The sequence below is a fragment of the Gigantopelta aegis genome, chromosome 14 (assembly GCF_016097555.1).
Source record: "Gigantopelta aegis isolate Gae_Host chromosome 14, Gae_host_genome, whole genome shotgun sequence".
NCBI lineage: Eukaryota > Metazoa > Mollusca > Gastropoda > Neomphalida > Peltospiridae > Gigantopelta > Gigantopelta aegis.
The window spans coordinates 41,002,616-41,023,503 of NC_054712.1; the positions used below are offsets into that span (position 1 = coordinate 41,002,616).

A 20,888-nucleotide genomic window follows, 5' to 3' on the forward strand; every position below is an offset into this window, starting at 1 on the left:
AGGCTAGTGAAGACTCTCGCCATGTCGGGGCAGGACAGTCGGACCAGCCACGTGGAGATAATTGTGGCTCGCAGCACGATGATCGCCAAACAGTGGCGGATGACTGACAAGAACTTCTACAGTCTGGCGCTGAGGAACAACGCGGACTTCGCGAGCAGGTCGCGCGCAGACAAGATGAAGACTCTGAACGCCATGGTTCAACTCTCCCAGGTTCCAAACACTCAGATGCAGTCCTGCGTTAACCAATATACCAGTCGTACGTGATCGTTTGTTTCACATAGTATACCCCGTTAGAGCAGAACAGTAATATAGGAAAGAGGGAGTCAGTCTGTAACGGGATACTTGGTAAGTGTAGATTTAAAGGAAAGTAAGTCACCGAGGGAGTCAATGTGTAATGGGAGACTTGGTAACTGATGATATAAAGGAAAGAGTAAGTCGCCGAGGGAGTCAGTGTGTAACGGAAAACTTGGTAAGTGATGATATAAAGGAAAGAATAACTCACCGAGGGAGACAATGTTTAACGGGAGACTTGGTAAGTAATGAAATAAAGAAAGGAGTAAGTCATCGAGGGAGTCAGTGTGTAACGGGACAAGTGAGTGAGTGAGTGAATGAATGAATGCGATAATGAGAGAATGAATGAGCAAGTAGGTACACAGGGGAATGAATTGAACATTACGCAAGTTCTATATTTTTTAGTTTTTAGAATGTGAGTTAAACCTTTCCATGTCATCAGTTTAAAATATTTCTGCATTTTTTTCAGAATGTGGCGGTTACTATGGCGACAAGACGTACATCTGTCAGGCGTTGCGGTCCTACATGACACAATACTACCAGTACTGCAGTGTCTACATTCTGGCCAGTCAGATGTACTTCCAGTGCGGATGTAACAACATCGCCCCCGCCCCCGTCACCGCCGCGCCTACCACAGCAGCGCCAACAGTCGCTCCCACCACGATTGCTGCAACTACAGCTGCCACTACTGCTGCTGCCACTACTGCTGCCACTACAACAGCAGCGACAACTCCCGCTGTGAGAAGTAAAGTTTGCTTCTGGTTACTCTTTGTAGACTGAAATTACTAAATACATAAGTATTTACACACATGCGATGTAGAAATCTACTGACATGGCTTTTTCTTCTTTCTTTCTTTCTTTCTTTCTTTCTTTGTAGTGTTTTTTTTTTTGTGTGTTTAATTTTTTGTTTTTTGTTTGTTTGTTGTTGATGATATGGCAGTGGCGATTACCTACCTAGTAATTAACCAGTAAGTCGTATGTCTTTTGATAGCTTATAACATGCTGATTTGATAGTTTATAGCATGCTGTTTTGATAGCTTATAACATGCTGTTTTGATAGTTTATAACATGCTGTTTTGACAGTTTATAAAATGCTGTTTTGTTAGTTTATAATATGCTGTTTTTATAGTTTATCAAATGATGTTTTGATAGTTTATAACATGCTATTTTGATAGTTTATAACATGATGTTTTGATAGTTTATAAAATGATGTTTTGATAGTTTAGAATATGCTGTTTTGATAGTTTATAACGTCGTTTTGATAGTTGATAAAGTGATGTTTTGATAGTTTAAAATACGCTGTTTTGATATTTATAACATGCTGTTTTGATAGTTTATAAAATGATGTTTTGATAGTTTATAACATGCTGTTTTTATAGTTTATAACATGTCGTTTTAATAGTTGATAAAGTGATGTTTTGATAGTTTAGAATATGCTGTTTTGATAGTTTATAACATGTCGTTTTGATAGTTGATAAAGTGATGTTTTGATAGTTTAAAATACGCTGTTTTGATATTTATAACATGCTGTTTTGATAGTTTATAAAATGATGTTTTGATAGTTTATAACATGCTGTTTTGATAGTTTATAACATGTCGTTTTAATAGTTGATAAAGTGATGTTTTGATAGTTTAGAATATGCTGTTTTGATAGTTTATAACATGTCGTTTTGATAGTTGATAAAGTGATGTTTTGATAGTTTAAAATACGCTGTTTTGATATTTATAACATGCTGTTTTGATAGTTTATAAAATGATGTTTTGATAGTTTATAACATGCTGTTTTTATAGTTTATAACATGTCGTTTTAATAGTTGATAAAGTGATGTTTTGATAGTTTAGAATATGCTGTTTTGATAGTTTATAACATGTCGTTTTGATAGTTGATAAAGTGATGTTTTGATAGTTTAAAATACGCTGTTTTGATATTTATAACATGCTGTTTTGATAGTTTATAAAATGATGTTTTGATAGTTTATAACATGCTGTTTTTATAGTTTATAACATGTCGTTTTAATAGTTGATAAAGTGATGTTTTGATAGTTTAAAATACGCTGTTTTGATATTTATAACATGCTGTTTAGATAGTTTATAAAGTGCTATTTTGATAGTTTATGAAGTGCTATCTTGACAGTTAATAACATGCTGTTTTATAGTTTATAACATGCTGTTTTGACAGTTTATAACATGATGTTTTGATAATTTATGAAATGCTGTTTTGACAGTTTATAACGTTTATAACGTCCTTTCCTTGTGTTCCTCCCCAGACTGTGGCATCAGCACCATCAACCCCGCATCGTCGGCGCCGGCGGTCCGCAAGGCGCTCAGTATGCTGCGTATCGTGGGCGGCAACACCGCCAAGGACGGGGCGTGGCCGTGGATAGTACTACTGAAGGTGAATTCTGGAGGCGCCAGCTTCCTGTGTGGAGGAACGATCATCGACTCCACACACGTGCTCACCGCGGCCCACTGTACAGAGTAAGGCAGATATAGTAGTAGTTGTTACATAGTTCTCATTGTACACATAGTCCTCACTGTACAGAGTAAGTCAGATATAGTAGTAGTTGTTACACAGTCCTCACTGTACACATAGTCCTCACTGTACAGAGTAAGTCAGATATAGTAGTAGTTACATAGTCCTCACTGTACAGAGTAACACAGATATAGTAATAGTTCTTACACAGTCCTCACAGTACACAGAGTCCTCGTTGTACAGAGTAAGTCAGATATAGTAGTAGTTACACAGTCCTCACTGTACACATAGTCCTCACTGTACAGAGTAAGTCAGATATAGTAGTAGTTACAGTCCTCACTGTACACATAGTCCTCACTGTACAGAGTAAGTCAGATATAGTAGTAGTTACACAGTCCTCACTGTACAGAGCAAGACAGATACAGTAGTAGTTGTTACATAGTTCTCACTGTACAGAGTAAGACATACATATTAGTAATTGTTACGTGGTGTGGTGGTTCTTGAGCCACAGGTCTGTATGATGTGTCTAGTGCTGTAGTGAAGTAGTTGGCTTGTCCTTCTCGCTTTCAGATGCAGCCGCCAGATAGCCTAATGGTGAAAAGATGGACAGAGGCATGCAAGTCCCACCCTTCTGGTACATAACCTCTCTAAAGACAAGACTCCCTCAGTGCCCCTTGCATATGTAGTCTGGCACACCATGGTAACCGAACATTTGCAGACCCAGGCTAGCATGAGGGGGATCTCGGAGCAACTGGAGCCCCAGAGGTGCAGTGTGCATGACAAGTCGGCGTATGGACACTCTGTGACACTCACAGATCCAGTTCCAGCTATGGATAAATAGCACGGATGGACAGAGTAAGTAAATCATGGAAGACAATATGTCTAAGAGAAGAAAAACACGAACAGATGCCACTCGTCAGCATTGGTATGCAAGACATCTAGGAGATGGACACTCCGAAATCAAACTAACGGGCGGGCAGAGCTCATAAGCCCAGTAAGGCAACCTGCCTACAAGAGAAGGACAACTCAGATTACAAATCACCCGGGTGGAATGGACTCGTCAGTCATGGAAAGCAACCATTTTTGGGGAGGAGGCTACCCTGAGTAAAAAGCCAAACCACCGAAGTCGGAAGACATCAGCCAGTTTGGTGTGGGGGGAAAATCGGATGTTTACACACTTACAATCATATGGCCGTACAAACTTCATTAGACAGATGTGGTTTTGTCCTGTTTGACCGCAGCCAGGATAGAACGAGGCCGGGCTCCCAGTCTGGAAGAGGCCCAAACCAAGCTACTGACCGCGGCATTGAATCTCCTGCCACGACTGGGGGGGGGGGGGGGGGGGGGGGACCTACCAGTCACCAACAACTTCGCATCATGCATTGGGGTGCCCAAGTGGTGCCACAAAAGAAGACAACAGCTACAGAACTTTCTAAAAATTGAAAGTATCGACATCTGCTGTATCCAAGAATCTCATCTTAACAGCTCCCTCAGATTCTTTTACAGAGGATACAATATCTACAGACAGGACAGGGAAGATCGACCGAAGGGTGGATTAATAACACTCGTAAAGAACTGCATACCATCTGTTGAATCAAAACGATATGTGGACACAGACACAGAATACATAACAGTAAAATGTCTCCTACCACACAGAAACCTGACAGTTTGCAATCTCTACAGCCCACCAAACAAGATGATCCAGCTATTCAACATACAGCCAGACGAGGAAAACTGGATTATAGTGGGCGATTTCAACAGTCACTCTCCCAGTTTGTGGTTATAAAAGTCTTGATTCTAAGTGTGAAGAAGTAGAAGAATCGATGCTTAGCAACAACCCCATCCTCATTAACACACCAGATGATCCAAATACCTACTCAAGAGCCTGGCGAACAACCAGTAACCGTAACCTAGCCATTGCCACCGATGACATCCAAAAGATCACTGCCAGGGAAGTCTGTCACCAGTTCGGTGGTAGTGACCACAAGCCTATCATCCTATATATAAAAAAGCAGACCAGCTTCGGTGGAAGTAAGTTACAACCCAGCTGGAACTACAAAAAAAGAAGAAGCAAACTATAACCTTTTCAAACATCTTACAGATTCTAACTGTAAGAAAACCACCACCTCAAAACAGAGTGCAGACCGAAATGCCCGCATGCCTGCCATTTTTGATGCCGCAAAACAAGCAATACCAAGAGGAAGAAGACCCAGCTACACAGCTCGACAAACTACGCAAAGATCTAAGCGAGGCACGTGAGAACATGGAGAAAACTTCATCCATTCAAAACATTGCGAAGCACAACAACCTGAAAACAGCATTCAATAATGAAAAGCTAGAACACACCCGGACAAGCTGGGCACGAAAAACCTGCATCCTTGAATCTAGAAAAGGACATAAAAAACTTTGGCAGTTGATAAACATGTTGTATGAAGATAATACTCAGAGGAGCAAAACAGCACTGAAAACAGATCTGAAATCAAGCTCCCAACTGGAAGACGTAGGGAAGTGATAGAACAGACCAGAGGAATCCTGAACATCCTGAGATTATCCCTTGCATGGGAAAACACCTGAGTCTCCATGAGCTGGAAGAAGCTCCAAGAAAGCTAAAGCAGAAGAAGGCTCCAGGTCCTGAAGGAATCACAAATGACATGCTAAAACACCTCGGATCTGGAGCAAAGCGAACTCTTCTGTACATTTTCAATCAGAGCTGGCATATGGCGAAGGTTCCAGAAAAGTGGAAAGAAGCCCACATTAGACCCATTCTCAAGAAGGGAAACGACAAGGGAGATGCCAAAAGTTACAGGCAAATCAGTTTCCTCGGCTGTGTAGGAAAACTGATGAAAGACATCTCTGGCACGGGGAATCCAACTCTATCCTATCTCCAACACAGACGGGCTACAGACAACACCAAAGCACTGAGACGACCAACTGGCTTACTTTACACAAGAAATTCAGAACTTATTTCAGGACAAAAAAGAAGTCCTAAAAGTCGTCTTTGACACAGTTCGGAAAGAGGGACTGCTGCTCAAGCTTCTGGAGGCAGGTGTCATGGGGAAAATGCACAGATGGCTGAACAATTACTTGTTCCAGCGCACTGCCAGAGTGGAGGTTGATCATAAACTCGGTAATCGCAACAGAATGAGAGAGGGAGTGTCCCAGGGAAGTGTAATACCATCCACACTATTCCTCATCTCTAACACCCTGCATGCAGATGATCTTGGAGTATGGAACTCCTCAGAACATACATCCACAGCAACATACAGAATACAAAAACCATAGACAGCGTGTGTGCCTGGACCAAAACATGGGGACTCCAGCTCAATCAAACAAAGACCGTCTTCCTATCCACTCAAAAGGAAAAGTTCATTCTCAAGCTTTCAGACAAACTAGTGCCCAAAGTAGATACACCAACCTTCAATGGACTGAAATTAGACTCAAGATTAACTTGGAAGCCTCACATTGAAACCATGGAAACACGAGCCGTTAAGAAACGTCCCCTGATGAAAACAACTTGCTGGAACCAACTGGGGTGCCAACTCCAGGATCCTCAAGCAGGTATATACAGGAACCATTCGACCTACAATGGAATATGCCTCTACAACTTGGATATCAGCTTCCAAAACACAATAGAACAAGTTAAATAAAGTACAACACTTGGGCCTCAGAATTATTCTTGGGGCCATGAAAAGCACTCCAGTCAGCAAAATGGAAGAAAAAAAACAGACCTCGAACCTCTGGAATCCAGGGAACAATGCAAGGGCCTTAACCAGGAAGAAAAGATGAAACGACTGCATCAAAGACTCCAGGAAAAACAAAACAAAGAACAGCCTAAAAGCACAAAGTCTCAACCACCTGATATATAACTTGCAAAAGAAAAATTATGATTATATCAGCCAAAGTGTGAGAAACACTCCCCAAATGTCTGGGTGCAAACACACCTTCATAAAACTAGGCTTGATCTTCCACAACTTGCCAAAAAGGGGGAGCAGCCATCACCTCTACAGCTAGCCCTCACCATAGAACTGATTCATGAACGTTATCCAAACTCAACATGGATCTATGCTTTCACAGATGGTTCAGCAAAGAAAGCTATACGAAATGGCGGACGTGGAGCGTATATCAGTTATTCAGATGGATCCTCTGTCTCGCTTTCCACCCCAGTTGGAGAGCTAAGCTCAAACTACAGAAAACTACAGAGCAGAAGTGCAAGCCCTCATCATCGCAACAGAACATCTGACCGAGGAAGGACAACATAACATAGTGCGTCTCACTGACTCCCTGTTTGCAGTCACTTTCATCAGGACACACATACCATATCACCAAACTGTTGCAAACTAACCTAAATATCCTTGCCCAAAGCCGAAAAGTGACCCTCCAGTAGATCCCAGCACACATAGGAGTTGCAGGCAATGAAAAAGCTGACCAACTGATCAAAGTAGGTAGCTGCCTTCCACAAACCTAATCCTCCATCTCATACAGTGAAGCCAAGACTCTTCTAAAACGAAAGTTCAAATGTGATTGGAAGAGCAGAAACAATGAATACACCCCTGACAAAGACTGAATGAACCAGTTAGAAAAGAAACAAAAAAACATAATTTTCCGTCTGCGAACTGGACATTGCTGGCTGAAAAAAAACACCTGAAAAAGATGGGTCTTGCGGATACTGCCCAATGAATGTTGCTGAAGAACAAACGCCAGAACACATCCTACAAAACTGACCACACCTGGAAGAGAACCGTCAGAAAGTTTTGACATAAGACACACCCCTCAATATCAAACTCTGGGGACCTCTCGACGACCTCCGGAAGACTTCACATTTCGTCATCACATCCGGATTATTGATCTAATATGGCCAAATCTTGATTGAACGCAGAAGAAGAAGTAGTTGTTACATAGTCCTCACTGTACATAGTGAGACAGATATATCAGTAGTTCTTATATAGTCCTCGCTGTACAGAGTACGATAGAGATATTAGTAGTTCTTTCATAGTCCTCGCTGTACAGAGTAAGAGAGAGAGATATCAGTAGTTCTTTCAGTCCTCGCTGTACAGAGTAAGATAGAGATATTAGTAGTTCTTATATAGTCCTCACTGTACAGAGTAAGACAGAGATATTAGTAGTTGTTACATATAGTCCTCACTGTACATAGTACGACAGATATATTAGTAGTTGTTACATATAGTCCTCACTGTACATAGTACGACAGAGATATTAGTAGTTGTTACATAGTCTGCACTATACATAGTACGAGAGAGATATTTATTATTAGTAGTTGTTACATAGTCCAGTAAGACACGATATTAGTAGTTCTTATATAGTCTTCACTGTAACACAGAAATACGTTTTAAAACAACTAGTTGTAAGATAAATGGTATATAACGAAAATGAGTGTTTTAATTTATTATTACTAATTATTGTTTTTGTTGTTCATTTATTATTATTTTATTTATTTATTTATTTATTTTAGTGGCGCTAAACCAGGGGACATAACTGTTGAAGTTAGTGAACATGACAAAACGGATCCAAAAGACTCCGAATCTGTTAGTGTCAGCAGTATTAACCAGCATCCGGGCTACACCAATAGTCCTAGTGAGTACTGATTACCTACAGAAGTAACTTGCTATTCCCCACTCACAGACAACACATCACGTAACACGACCTGTATTAGACCAATCATAAAACACTAGTTACTACTATTCCACACACAGACAACACATTACGTAACACAACCTGTGTTACACCAGTCATGTATAACTGGTCCTACACACATAGACAACACATCACGTAACACAACCTGTTAGACCAGTCATATATCGCTGGTTACTGCTATTGCCCACTCACAGACAACACATCACATAACACAACATGTGTTAGACCAGTCATATATCACTGGTTACTGCTACCCCACACACATAGACAACACATCACATAACACAACATGTGTTAGACCAGTTATATATCACTGGTTACTGCTATCCCACACACATAGACAACACATCACATAACACAACCTGTGTTAGACCAGCCATATACCACTGGTTACTACTATTCCACACACATATACAACACATCACGTGACACAACCTGTGTTAGACCAGCCATATACCACTGGTTACTACTATTCCACACATATATACAACACATCACGTGACACAACCTGTTAGACCAGTCATATATCACTGGTTAATTCTATTGCTCACTCACAGGCAACACATCACGTGACACAACCTGTGTTAGACCAATCATATATCACAGGTTACTACTATTCCTCACTCACAGACAACACATTATGTAACAACCTGTGTTAGACCAGTCATATATCACTGGTTATTGATATTCCCCACTCTTTCTCTCTCTCTATCACACACACACACACACACACACACACACACACACACACACACACACAGAGAAGAGAGAGACAGAGAGAGAGAGAGAGAGAGAGAGAGAGAGAGAGAGAGAGAGAGAGAGAGAGAGAGAGAGAGAGAGAGAGAGAGAGAGAGAGAGACAGACACACACACAGACAACACAGCACATAACACAACCTGTGTTAGACAGATCAGTCGTAAAAACTGTTTACTACCATTCACCACGGCCTTTGTTAGATCGAAACATTCTGACTCTCCACATCCAAACGTCCATATCTAAACATTAAGGGTTCAGGGCAAATGTGGGTACTTTACGGAATGGGGTCAATATTATTTTGAAAATGGGGGGGGGGGGGGGGGGGGGGGGGGGGGGGGGGGGGGGGGGGGTGGGGGGGTGGGGATTTAACATGAATGCGTCATTTGAAATGTCGGATGAAGAGAAAGACTGAAACCAGTCCAGTATTGTGAGGCTGCACATTGATGAATCAGTGACGGGCCCACTGTAACCAGCCTATCGGTTCCTTTTCATGCGTAACATGTTAAAGATCTTACGAGTTGAATCATTGACGGGTCCACTGTAATCAGCCTATCGGTTCCTTTACATGTGTAACATGTTGTGGATCTCTCGTGATGAATCATTGACGGGTCCACTGTAATCAGCCTATCGGTTCCTTTACATGTGTAACGTGTTGTGGATCTCTCGCGATGAATCAGTAACGGGTCCACTGTAACCAGCCTATCGGTTCCTTTACATCCGTAACATGTTGGGGATCTCTCGCGATGAATCAGTGACGGGTCCACTGTAACCAGCCTATCGGTTTCTGTACATCCGTAACATGTTGGGGATCTCTCGCGATGAATCAGTGACAGGTCCACTGTAATCAGCCTATCGGTTCCTTTACATCCGTAACATGTTGTGGATCTCTTGCGATGAATCAGTGACGGATCCACTGTAACCAGCCTATCGGTTCCTTTACATCCGTAACATGTTGTGGATCTCTCGCGATGAATCAGTGGCGGGTCCACTGGTATTGGTTCCTTTACATCCGTAACATGTTGGGAATCTCTCGCGATGAATCAGTGACGGGTCCACTGTAACCAGCCTATCGGTTTCTGTACATCCGTAACATGTTGTGGATCTCTCGCGATGAATCAGTGACGGATCCACTGTAACCAGCCTATCGGTTCCTTTACATCCGTAACATGTTGGGAATCTCTCGCGATGAATCAGTGACGGGTCCACTGTAACCAGCCTATCGGTTCCTTTACCTCGCAAACATGTATCTTAAATCGATTGCGAGTGTTCCCGAACGCTCTCCTGAATGGGCTATTACGTTTTTATTTAGGTGCCGTGGATTTGGTTGTGGTGGTATGTCTCGTGTTTCTTGTTTGGGGTTGGTTTTATTGTTATTATTAGAGTTGTTTTTAACACCGAGTACGCGCTTATATTTTCAGCTAATGACGTCTCAGTATTGACCTTGTCTACACCACTAGACTTGTCTCTGTCGGACAGAGGCGCCATCTGTCTGGCCGATTCGACCTCTCCACCTTTGACCCCTGACATGACCTGTTACGCGGCTGGCTGGGGAACGATGAGTAGTAAGTAGTCAACCTTCTCACCGGGAGACACATAAAGACTGGGACGGGTTTAAGGGAGGTGGTGGCGGGCCGGAACGGGTTTGATTGTGGTGGTGGGGGAGGGGGAGGGGGGGGGGGCAAACCTGATCGGGTTTGTTTTATGGGGAGAGGATGTCGTTTAGGTGGTGAAACGCATCCTAACAACATGGACCCACTCCTCAACAGACAGGACAGCGTACTTGAACCTCGATTGAACAGGAGCAAGAAAATCAGTTTAAAACAAAAATTAAAGATTTCTGTTTTAAAGAGTGGTAGTTATACTTGTTGGGACGGAAACACCCGAGTCCCAAGAAGATGACGACCAATTCACATTAGACAACTACTCTACCACTGGGCTAAATCGCGCGTCATTGGCAGGGGAAGACCGCGATCTCGTTATGGAGGGGACACCGTCTCAGTGGCGTTATTGTGGTTATACTTTCCAGGTGGCGGCTCCACCCCAGACACCCTGCTGCAGGTGGCCCTGCCCGCGTACGAAATGTCTAAGTGCCAGTCGACATTTAGCACGACCTTCACCCAGCCCGACAAACAAGTGTGTGCTGGTGACCCGGCCGGGGGAGTCGATACGTGCCAGGTAAGTCTCTCTTCAGTGCCTGTGAGATGGTGCATATAAAAGATCTCTTGCTATTAATAGGACAAATTTACCCGGTCTCCTCTCCAATACTATAAATCAAAATTACAAAGTGTTTGACATCAAATAGCCGATGATTAATATATCAATGTGCTCCAGTGGTGTCGTTAAACAAAAAACACACTTTAACATCTCTGAGGTATTAACAGAGGAATGGACACGTCGGGTTGCCGAATGCCTGGCTCACTTCTGACCTAACATCGAGTGACCTCTGACCTAATACCGAGTGGCCAGAAAGTTTTCTCGCTTGCGTCACATAACGCATACATAATGGATAATGATATCCGCCTGGCCATTCGCGTCTGATCACATTGACATTCCCTTAAAGGTAGGTTAAAATGAGGTTAAAGGTCACAATTGACCATGTTTTCACTTCTGCTTTGGCCCCATGTGTTTACAGACATCATTCTAGTATATAATGGAAATATTTTGCAATACATTAGCATAATTTTATTTTGTTTAAACATACATTTAACTCTGAAATATTTATTGGTTGGTTTACATGTTGGTATAATAATCACCAAGGCATAGTGCATATCCACAGAAGGATGTGGATGAAGGTCAGGGTCATTTAAAATGTACAGTTTGGATTGATTTTTCCAATTTTCTTTAAAGTGACATTCCTGAGTTTGCTACATTGTAAGATGTTTCTGACTAATAAACTATTTCTACGATTAAACTTACATATTAAATATATTTTCTTGTTTAGAATATCAATGTCTGTGTATTCAATGTGTTTCTGGTCGTCTTAATATTTGTAAGGGGCCCAAACTGGATTCTGTTTTCAAATAATTTCGTATGTACGAAAAAGTAATATTTTAGGAAATAATATGAAATTTACCTAGTACAAATATTAGAACGACCAGAAGCACGTTTAATATACAGCCACTAATATTTTATGCAAAAAATATATTTGACATGTAATTACAATCGTTAAAGGGACATTCCTGAGTTTGCTGCAATGTTTGAGATGTTATCGACTAACACAGACTTTTTAACGTTTGTAATTACATATCAAATATATGTTTCTGCATCAAATATTAGTGGCTGAAGACAAAATCCAGTTTGGGCTTCTTACAAATATCAAGACGAACAAAAACAAATTGAATATATAGACACTGATATTCTAAACAAGAAAATATATATTAGTGGAAAAAAGTTCCTGTGCATGGTAAAAAGTTGAATAAAATCATAATCGGAAGTTGTAAAATAATAACATTTTCAGGAGACATGTGCCCAACCATTATGTTCAAAACTTTATCCTCGATATTGTTCATGTGCCGCACGTGCACGACTCGTAACTTGATTTTCTGATCACGTGGTACAGGTGCACATGTCCTTGTTGATTTTGCAACGAAAAACGGTAGAGGACAAAACCACTGGCTAAAAAAAAAACTTTGATTAATTCTAAACGGCGTTGACGTCATGCCACGCCTATCTGAATTTGAACGTCACCGCGCGGTCGGTATGCTCGAAACTGGAATGGCGCATAACGAGGTCGTAAGACGTTTTGGCGTGCATCGAAACACGATACAAAATTTGTGGCGACGTTACCAACAGCAGGGCAACACCAGAGACAGACCACGTTCAGGTCGCCCGCGTGTGACGTCACAAGCACAGGACAACCATATTCGGGTAACACATCTTCTGAATCGATTTCGGGCGGCAACTTTGACAGCCAGAACCATCCCTGGGTTGAGAGTAATCAGTGCCAGGACAGTTCGCAACCGTTTATTGGAGTACAACATCAGGCCGCGACGCCCAGCAATACGTCCTATTCTGCTACGACATCACCGAAATGCGCATCTAGCATGGAGTAGACAGCACTTACGATTCATCCGTCGCGACTGGTCAGGTGTGCTATTCACCGAAGAGTCCAGATTCCATTTGGTCGGTAGTGACGGTCGAATTCTAGTCTACAGACGTGTTAACGAACGCTACGCTAACGCTTGCGTTGTGCAGCGTGAAGGTTTCGGCGGTGGGAGCGTCATGGTGTGGAGAGGCATGACATCACACGGGAGGACGCAGCTGGTGATTTTGGCTGGAAATCTGACTGCCGTACGCTATAGGGATGAGATTATAAGACCGCATGTGCTCCCGTTCCTTCAAGGTCAACTGTTTCGCCTGACCTGTCGCCCATTGAGAACCTATGGGACGAAATGGAGAGACGCCTACGTCTCCTGCCAAACCAGCCGTTGACCTGAACCAACTGGGTCGTGACCTTGTTCCGGTCTGGAACAACATCCCACAAGGGTTTCTGAACCATTTGATGTCATCAATGAGACGTCGTTGTCAGGCCTGTGTGCACGCACACGGTGGCCATACACGGTATTGACACTGTGAACTCACTTTCGACGCCACCCCTCTTCATGACCCGAGATTGGTAACCACGCCAGACGGTTTTTTTCTGGATTTGGTATTGATAGCAAATAAATAATGTGTCAAATAAGTGTGTTGATTTACTTACAAATAAGAAAATCACACCACTTTTAGTAATGCACAGGAACTTTGTTCCAGTAGTATATTTAATATGTAAGTTTAAGCGTACACATATTTTATTAGTCGGAAACATCTTACAATGCAGGAAACTCAGGAATGTCCCTTTAAAAAGTCTTTTTTAGTTGATAACATCTTAAAAAGTGCAGCAAACTCAGGAATGTCCCTTTAAGACTTAAATAATTTAATGGGTGCCTTTCATGTGTGGTGTAGATGTTCACCAGTGTGATAATGCATTATGAACTCAATACAAGTTCAAGGTCATTTAGATCTTTGTTAAAATTTGGTTCAAGTTGTCTAATTGTTCAATGAATGAATGAATGAATGAATGTTTAACGACACCCCAGCACGAAAAATACATCGGCTATTGGGTGTCAAACTAAGATAATGGAAACAAACAAGGTGATGATCAACATCAACAGAAAAATTCAAGATATAAATAAAAACAGTGTAAAGAACTGTGCAAAAATACAAATACAAATATCACAGATAGACACTGACTTTTATTCTAAACTTCAATTTGTGCTGTATTGCCCATTCTCAAAGAGAATGTTACACCCCTGCACCACGGTGAGGTTACAGCACGCGCAGGGGTAGTTGTTCAATGTCATTTTGGACCGTGTTAAAGTTTCCGAAACTGATTTTAACTCTAAACTGTTTTAATGAATGGCTTTCGTATATGGTTCATTTGTTTACCAGGTTAGTCTTTCAGCAGCTCACTTTCAGTGCAATAATTGTGATGTCAAGGTCATTTGAAACATTGTTAAAGTTTTGGTCAGTTGCTTTCTAACTTATAATTCTGGCCAAGGATGACTTTCGTATTGGTTAATATGAGTGCTCAGTCAATCTAATTAAAATTAGCTCCACTATTACATGTGGATCTAACACCAGCCAGTTGGAGCTCATGTCCACCAATCAAAACCTTACTTGCAGAATCCTGCCAGTGATTTAAAAATAATTTGAAAACATTCCGAATTATCCTGAGGGTATACGACATGTTTCGTGTGAATTACGAATGTCTTAAAACATGTTTTATTTTATAAAATAAATAATTTGTAATGTAAAACTGAAGACTGATTTAGGTGGGTTTTGTTTTTTTATAAATAAATAAATAATTTTTAATGTAAAATTGAAGACTGATAACCCATCTCGTACGTATTGGTATGGTTCGCTGTACTGCGGCAACTAAAATAGACTCGCCCGATATTTTGAGAATTTGTATGCTCCCAAATAACGTTATAAAAGGCGAAGTGTGATTGGTCAATATTTAAATTATTATTTACAAACGAAATGTTACCTGGACATTGGGGACTACGCAGTGTTGTTAGTTTTAAATCACTGGCAGGATTCTGCAAGTAAGGCTTTGATTGGTGGACATGAGCTCCAACTGGCTGGTGTTACATCCACATGTAATAGTGGAGCTAATTTTAATTAGATTGAGTGCTCAGTAAGCGGGTCTTTTAGCGGACACATCACTCAACTGTCCTCAGTGTATGGTCACGGTCACTTTGAACATTGTTAGGTTTATAAAATTTGAATCCTTTTATGTACTACTTTAATATTGTGCATGTTTCCACAACGTGATATTCTTTAAAATGCTCTGTGTTCATAAATTTGTTAACAGTATGTAAAGAAACATAATGGGTTGAAGGTTGTGTCCTGGCCAAGTTTCGATTCATTAACCCAGTTTTAGAGTGGCAGTCCTCCTATTGGCGGCGCAAAAAGGATATAACGTCCCGTAAATAATTTCCCGAGAAGTGGCAGTCCTTCTATAGACACAGGAAAGTTGTAACGTCTTCTAGAGGATTCTCTGGTAATCGGAGTCCTCCTAATGACGCGAAAATAAATGAATGAATGAAGCACAAAAATACAATTAAAATAAACATCGCCTATTTGGTGTCACAAAAGGTAAGTACACATGTACATGAAAATATGATTTATATAATTATGTAAAACCACAGTGTAAAGAGCTGTGGGGGAAAGTATTATACAATACATAAATCATGGTAAAGTATATTTTAAAATTTTGTGTAGAAATCGAAGTGTTTTAAAAACTTTCAAAATAATTATGGTTGGAATTTAAAATATTCCAAAATATATCTGTTGCCAAATATATCATTTCTCGTTGGTTCAGATGATCACACTCAACCAAAATGTGGTGCACAGTCATGTACATTAACAATGTTCACACTGAGGAGGAGCGCGTCAAGTAAGTATGGCCGATACGTGCACGGAACAAGACTGCTTCATCCTTCCTGCACCGGCCTGTAGGATGGCTGCCACTCTCCCCAGAACTGGCTTGACAGAATGAAACTTGTTCGCGACCGCACCATTCCAATCATCTTGCCAAGTCAAAAATATATCACTGTAATGGACACTAACACCGACATGGGTACGCGAGAAGGATATATCATCGTCTTGTAGCGGATCACCTGGTAGTAGCAGTCCTACAGGCGGCGTAAGAAGGTGGTAGCGTCCAGAAGTGGCAGTCCTCCTATAGACGAATGAATTAATGAATATTTAACGACACCCCAGCACGAAAAATACATCGGCTATTGGGTGTCGAACTATGGTAAATGTAAAACATTAAGTGATGAACCACATCAATATAATAATTCAACAGTTAAAGGGACATTCCTGACTTTGTTGCAATGTTTTAAGATGTTATCGACTAATAAAATATTTCTACGAGTAAACTTACACATTAAATATATTTTCTTGTTTAGAATATTAGTGGCTGTATATTAAACGTGTTTATGATCGTTCTAATATTTGTACTAGGTTAATTTTCATTTTATTTCCTAAAAAAAAATTGGGGGTATAATATCCGCCCGGTCCCTTCCATTATTATTTTTAGTTAGGGTTGAGGGTTAGGGTTAAGGTTAGGGTTAGGGTTAGGGTTAGGGTTGGGGTTATGGCTGGGGTTATGGCTAGGGTTGGGGTTAGGGTTGGAGTTAAGGTTAGGGTTAGGGTTAGGGGAAGGGGGGACCGGGCGGATATTTTTCCAAATTGGGTTTCTTACAAATATTATGACGACCAGAAACACATTGAATATACAAACACTGATATTCCAAACAAGAAAATATATTTAATATGCAAGTTTAATCGTAGAAATATTTTATTAGTCGGAAACATCTTACAATGCAGCAAACTCGGGAATGTCCCTTTAAATCCTATAGACGAGGCAGCTGATAGTGATTCATGGAAGCAGTCACGACTTGTCCAAAATACTATTTAGACGTTTTATGTTTCTAACAGTTACGTAGGTTGATTTATGTTTTCACTATTCAACAAATGATGTGCGAGTCATCATGGCTTTTTCATTCCAGTGTTAACAACAACCATATTTCTAGCTAATGAGTATGTTGATTATTATCATGAGCACCCCTCGCGTTTCGATTCCCTCATTCTAGTTTAACAATTATGAGATTTCTAGCTAATGAGTAAGCCGACTATTACCATGAGCACCCCTCACGTGTAAGGTTTATTTTTTCGTGTTTTTCAGGGCGACTCTGGCGGACCGCTGTTTTGCGCTGTAGGAAGTAACTGGGTCCAGTACGGTGTGTGACGTCATAATCGGAATCGGCTGCGCGAAGCCGAACCAGGCCGGTGTGTACGCGAGTGTGGCCCGCTTTCTCCGACTTCATCAATTCCGTCTAGGAAGCAGACGACTTTACAGTCAGCCGTCGCAGCTGCAAACTGTGGTCCACACAGACAATATCTTAATAACACATTTAAACAACTGGATGATAATGATGATGATGATGATGAAAATAAATAAATTATTATATATTTTTTTATTCTTGATTTAATTTAATAAATATGACAAAACGCAAATTACAGTGCCAATATTGAGTACACTCACCCTAAACAAGTATTTCTGTAGAGTCGGACGATGCCGGTAACTGAGCGGGGGGTGGGGGGAGGGGGCAAACTGGAGTCATCGATGATTAAATCATAGAGTCATCGATGATTAAATCATAGACAGGGGTATTGGGAGCGCTCCCACTATAAAACCGTTTGGTCACTTCTGTGACGAATAGCCCTGCTATAATTCCTCTGCCTTCCGGATACACTTACTGGAACTGACGAAGTCCTACCAGGCTATATCCTCGCAATACCCATAAATTATTATTTACAAACGAAATGTTACCTGGACATTGGGGACTACGCAGTGTTGTTAGTTTTAAATCACTGGCAGGATTCTGCAAGTAAGGCTTTGATTGGTGGACATGAGCTCCAACTGGCTGGTGTTACATCCACATGTAATAGTGGAGCTAATTTTAATTAGATTGAGTGCTCAGTAAGCGGGTCTTTTAGCGGACACATCACTCAACTGTCCTCAGTGTATGGTCACGGTCACTTTGAACATTGTTAGGTTTATAAAATTTGAATCCTTTTATGTACTACTTTAATATTGTGCATGTTTCCACAATTAAAATAAACATCGCCTATTTGGTGTCACAAAAGGTAAGTACACATGTACATGAAAATATGATTTATATAATTATGTAAAACCACAGTGTAAAGAGCTGTGGGGGAAAGTATTATACAATACATAAATCATGGTAAAGTATATTTTAAAATTTTGTGTAGAAATCGAAGTGTTTTAAAAACTTTCAAAATAATTATGGTTGGAATTTAAAATATTCCAAAATATATCTATTGCCAAATATATCATTTCTCGTTGGTTCAGATGATCACACTCAACCAAAATGTGGTGCACAGTCATGTACATTAACAATGTTCACACTGAGGAGGAGCGCGTCAAGTAAGTATGGCCGATACGTGCACGGAACAAGACTGCTTCATCCTTCCTGCACCGGCTGTAGGATGGCTGCCACTCTCCCAGAACTGGCTTGACAGAATGAAACTTGTTCGCGACCGCACCATTCCAATCATCTTGCCAAGTCAAAAATATATCACTGTAATGGACACTAACACCGACATGGGTACGCGAGAAGGATATATCATCGTCTTGTAGCGGATCACCTGGTAGTAGCAGTCCTACAGGCGGCGTAAGAAGGTGGTAGCGTCCAGAAGTGGCAGTCCTCCTATAGACGAATGAATTAATGAATATTTAACGACACCCCAGCACGAAAAATACATCGGCTATTGGGTGTCAAACTATGGTAAATGTAAAACATTAAGTGATGAACCACATCAATATAATAATTCAACAGTTAAAGGGACATTCCTGACTTTGTTGCAATGTTTTAAGATGTTATCGACTAATAAAATATTTCTACGAGTAAACTTACACATTAAATATATTTTCTTGTTTAGAATATTAGTGGCTGTATATTAAACGTGTTTATGATCGTTCTAATATTTGTACTAGGTTAATTTTCATTTTATTTCCTAAAAAAAAATTGGGTTTCTTACAAATATTATGACGACCAGAAACACATTGAATATACAAACACTGATATTCCAAACAAGAAAATATATTTAATATGCAAGTTTAATCGTAGAAATTTTTTATTAGTCGGAAACATCTTACAATGCAGCAAACTCGGGAATGTCCCTTTAAATCCTATAGACGAGGCAGCTGATAGTGATTCATGGAAGCAGTCACGACTTGTCCAAAATACTATTTAGACGTTTTATGTTTCTAACAGTTACGTAGGTTGATTTATGTTTTCACTATTCAACAAATGATGTGCGAGTCATCATGGCTTTTTCATTCCAGTGTTAACAACAACCAGATTTCTAGCTAATGAGTATGTTGATTATTATCATGAGCACCCCTCGCGTTTCGATTCCCTCATTCTAGTTTTAACAATTACGAGATTTCTAGCTAATGAGTAAGCCGACTATTACCATGAGCACCCCTCACGTGTAAGGTTTATTTTTCGTGTTTTTCAGGGCGACTCTGGCGGACCGCTGTTTTGTGCTGTAGGAAGTAACTGGGTCCAGTACGGTGTGACGTCATACGGAATCGGCTGCGCGAAGCCGAACCAGGCCGGTGTGTACGCGAGTGTGGCCGCCTTCTCCGACTTCATCAATTCCGTCTAGGAAGCAGACGACTTTACAGTCAGCCGTCGCAGTTGCAAACTGTGGTCCACACAGACAATATCTTAATAACACATTTAAACAACTGGATGATAATGATGATGATGATGATGATGATGAAAATAAATAAATTATTATATATTTTTTTATTCTTGATTTAATTTAATAAATATGACAAAACGCAAATTACAGTGCCAATATTGAGTACACTCACCCTAAACAAGTATTTCTGTAGAGTCGGACGATGCCGGTAACTGAGCGGGGGGGGGGGGGGGGGGGGGGGAGGGGGAGTCATCGATGACTGGGGGTAGTCATCCGATGGTCATTCTGTGACGAATCATAGAGTTTCAAATCACTTAGATGATTAAATCATAGCACAGGGTTTATTGGGAGCGCTCCCTCACCAGTATAAAACCGTTTGGTCACTTCTGTAACGAATACCCAATGCTATATTCCTCTGCCTTTCAAATACACTTAGTGGAACTGATGTTTTGTTTGATACCTACAGAGCGGATTTCATCAAATTAGCAGACAATATTCAGTGATCCAGTATTATGAGTGGATGAAACAATGTCTACACGCTGACAGTCCTCAGTGATCCAGTATGAGTGGATGAAACAATGTCTACACGCTGACAGTCCTCAGTGATCCAGTATTATGAGTGGATGAAACAATGTCTACACGCTGACAGTCCTCAGTGATCCAGTATGAGTGGATGAAACAATGTCTACACGCTGACAGTCCTCAGTGATCCAGTATGAGTGGATGAAACAATGTCTACACGCTGACAGTCCTCGGTGATCCAGTATTATGAGTGGATGAAACAATGTCTACACGCTGACAGTCCTCAGTGATCCAGTATTATGAGTGGATGAAACAATGTCTACACACTGACAGTCCTCAGTGATCCAGTATTATGAGTGGACGAAACAATGTCTACACGCTGACAGACCTCAGTGATCCGGTATTATGA

General features: G+C 40.9%; 1 protein-coding gene across 2 annotated transcripts; it reads left to right on the plus strand.

Moving 5' to 3' along the window:
- Positions 1-592: 592 nt before the first annotated feature.
- Positions 593-20,058, plus strand: LOC121389548 (trypsin-like). Of its 2 annotated transcripts, none has more exons than XM_041521216.1 (6): positions 593-1,036; positions 2,559-2,769; positions 8,235-8,356; positions 10,591-10,734; positions 11,199-11,347; positions 19,769-20,058. In XM_041521216.1, the coding sequence occupies exons 1-6, from the start codon at positions 817-819 to the stop codon at positions 19,916-19,918; spliced, it is 996 nt and encodes a 331-aa protein (XP_041377150.1). In that variant the 5' UTR covers positions 593-816; the 3' UTR covers positions 19,919-20,058. The 2 variants fall into 2 exon arrangements, with proteins under 2 accessions (XP_041377150.1, XP_041377151.1); XM_041521217.1 differs by lacking the exon at positions 19,769-20,058 and adding an exon at positions 17,406-17,540.
- The last annotated feature ends 830 nt before the right edge of the window (positions 20,059-20,888 follow it).